At 34.2% G+C, this 2996-nt stretch overlaps 1 protein-coding gene across 1 annotated transcript; it reads left to right on the top strand.

Moving 5' to 3' along the window:
- Positions 1 to 1387: 1387 nt before the first annotated feature.
- On the top strand, positions 1388 to 2338 carry LOC110327987 (olfactory receptor 146). The gene has a single exon (XM_021207308.1). It carries the CDS (start codon positions 1412 to 1414, stop codon positions 2336 to 2338), a length of 927 nt encoding a protein of 308 aa, XP_021062967.1. The 5' UTR covers positions 1388 to 1411.
- Positions 2339 to 2996: the final 658 nt, after the last annotated feature.

The following is a 2996-nucleotide window of genomic DNA, read 5'->3' as shown; positions in this document are numbered from 1 at the left end:
TAGAGAATGGAAGTTTGTTGTGAATTTGATTCTCCAAGATGTCTTTGGTCAGTTTTGACTAAAATGTCAAATGAATTAATAACAATGTCATTAATTAATAACCAATGTCAATGAATTAATAACACAAAATCTGTTTTTTTAACTAAAGATTTTACACTGTTCGTGAATGAATTACAACCCCAAATCAAACTGTTTCGTTTGCAAATCATATTGCAAGTTATAGCTATTGGTCTAGACTTGTTTCATTTAGTACTTTCTTAAGGAACTGCCTTTTACCTTCTACCTTTTGGGGGGAAGTTTGTGTGTGTGTGTGAGTGTGTGTGTGTGTGTGTGTGTGTTTGTATATATGTGTTTGAATGTTTATGGAAGCCAGAAAATAATTTGAACATTATTTCACATGGGCCAGTTAGCTGATGTATTATTATTATTGCTATTATTATTATTATAACTATTTAATTTACATCGGGATGGTGTACCCTCCTCTCCCTCCATCCTCTGCTTCCAGTTCCACCCATACAAATCCTTCTCCGCAGTATCCCTTCTTTTCTCCTAATAGAAATCTTTCACTTATTTGGTGAAAATATTTTATATATTATGTGGGGCTACTGTGAAAGGAATTTTTTCCATGGTTTCCTTCTCAGTAAATTTGTTATTTGTATATAGAAGGGCTACTCATTTATGTAAATTAATGTTGTATCCTCTCACTTTTCTGACAGTGTTTGTAAGCTATAGGTGTTACTTTAAGGATTTTTTTGGAGTTTCTTATATATACCATAATATCATCTGCAAATAACATTAAGTCAATACTAAAAAATTATGAATGCTTATTTTGTGAAATAATCAATAACTATATTTATTATGTAACAGAACAAGGAAGAAAATTTGTAATTTTTGCTTTCTGTTTCTATGTCTCTGCTTTGACACTCTCTATTCACAAAGGTTGAAGGAACAAAAAGAAAATTCGAAACGTAAAATTCTTATTCTGGAATGTTTGCCAGTAATTGTCATTTAATAGACATATCTCTGTGATTTATGTGTTAATTGTTTTTGGGAAAAGCTTTTAAAGTCATGATTCAAATCTGCTACTTCATATTCTGAGCTGTATCTCTTAATAAATGGTGACATTTAGAAATAGTATTTAGAAATACTAAGTCCAAAGGTTGGAAACATTGAAATACTGTACAAAAGTTTTTAACAATACAAAACAAATAAAATATTTTCTATAAAAATATTAATTTTCTGGTTAAAAAACCCTCAAATTTAGAAAATATTAAAGTGAGATGATTTCCAGATAGTAAATAGGGTACAGCAAGAAATGTTCATGTAGAATTTAAGGTGGTACCTTCTTCCAAAAGAAGAGCAACTGTGCCCCTCTAAAGTTCATTTTTCCTTTCAGAATCTGCCTGAGAGCATGGAAAAAGGCAATCACTCTACAGTGACCAAATTCTTCCTCTCTGGCTTAACAGACCAACCAGAGCTGCAGCTGCCCCTCTTCCTCCTCTTCCTTGGAATCTACCTGCTCACAGTGCTGGGGAACCTGGGCATGATCATCCTCATCCTGCTTAGCTCACACCTTCACACACCCATGTACTTCTTCCTCAGCAGTCTGTCCTTCATTGACCTCTGCCAATCTACTCTTATTACTCCAAAAATGCTGGTGAACTTTGTGATGGAGAAGAATGAAATCTCCTATCCTGAGTGCATGATTCAACTTTACTTCTTTCTCCTTTTTGCTATTTCAGAATGCTACATGCTGGCTGCAATGGCATATGATCGCTATGTTGCCATCTGTAGCCCCTTGCTCTACAGTATCATCATGTCTCAACATAAGTGCCTTTCGCTGGTTTTAGGAGTGTACATTATAGGAATAGTTTGTGCATCAGTTCATGTAGGGTGTACATTTAGGATTGATTTCTGCAGATCTGATTTGATCAACCATTATTTCTGTGACCTCATTTCTATCCTTAATCTCTCATGCTCTAATATTTTTGTGAATGAGCTTGTAATTCTGATTTTTAGTCTAATTAGTACCATTTTCCCAAACTTGACTATACTCAGTTCTTATGTTTTCATCATTATCAGCATCCTACGCATTAAATCCACTGAGGGCAGATCCAAAGCCTTCAGTACCTGCAGCTCCCACATCTCAGCTGTTGCTGTCTTTTTTGGTTCTGCTGCATTTATGTATCTCAACCCCTCTCCTTCCCATTCTATGGATGAAGGAAAAGTGTCTTCTATATTTTACACCATCCTTGTTCCCATGCTCAACCCCCTGATCTACAGTCTGAGGAACAAGGATGTGAAAAATTCTCTGAAAAAAATGATCGAAAGAAGATAATTTTTCTGACAAGTATAATGTACAAAATGTTTTATTAGCTCATAATCTAGGGCTACTACATAGTTTGAGTTGAATATATTTTAATTTAGTCAGTGTGTAATAGTTCTTCATTTTATGAGATTTTTTTTGACATTATTTTTCTTCCATGTCTTTCTTAATACTATTTTCCACAATATCTTACCTCATATCTTCTCCTTAGGTCACTTCTGAGTATTCAGAAAATAATTACTAGTCCTTGGTAATTCTTCTCAATATTTTCCCCTAATATAGACATATGGCATCCAATATGTTCCAAAATAATATTGTTTATTAACAATTCTGTGTTTCATATGTTATTTTCGGGCTTGGTTAAAATGCATTTTACATAAATTTCACAAGCTCTTTTGTTTTATTTTTTGTTTTTCTATATGCATGTTTATACTTTTATGTTAAATTGAACATGTAGATATATGTGAATGGCTGTACACGCATGCATGGAAAGTTCAGAGGGTGAGATCAGGTATTGTTCCTAAGAAGCTATCTATCTGGTTTTAAAGAGACAGAGCCCCTCTCCATTGCCTATAGCCTATAATACCTGACCTCCAGACAAAGCCTGTATCTTCCAGTTCCACGATCCATTTCCTGGAAATCATCTCTGTGTCACTTCCCCAAACTTCTG

The sequence above is a fragment of the Mus pahari genome, chromosome 10 (genome assembly GCF_900095145.1).
Source record: "Mus pahari chromosome 10, PAHARI_EIJ_v1.1, whole genome shotgun sequence".
NCBI classification, from domain to species: Eukaryota; Metazoa; Chordata; class Mammalia; order Rodentia; family Muridae; genus Mus; species Mus pahari.
The sequence above is the reverse complement of the archived record's forward strand: the minus strand, read 5'-3'. Positions and strand labels throughout refer to the sequence as shown.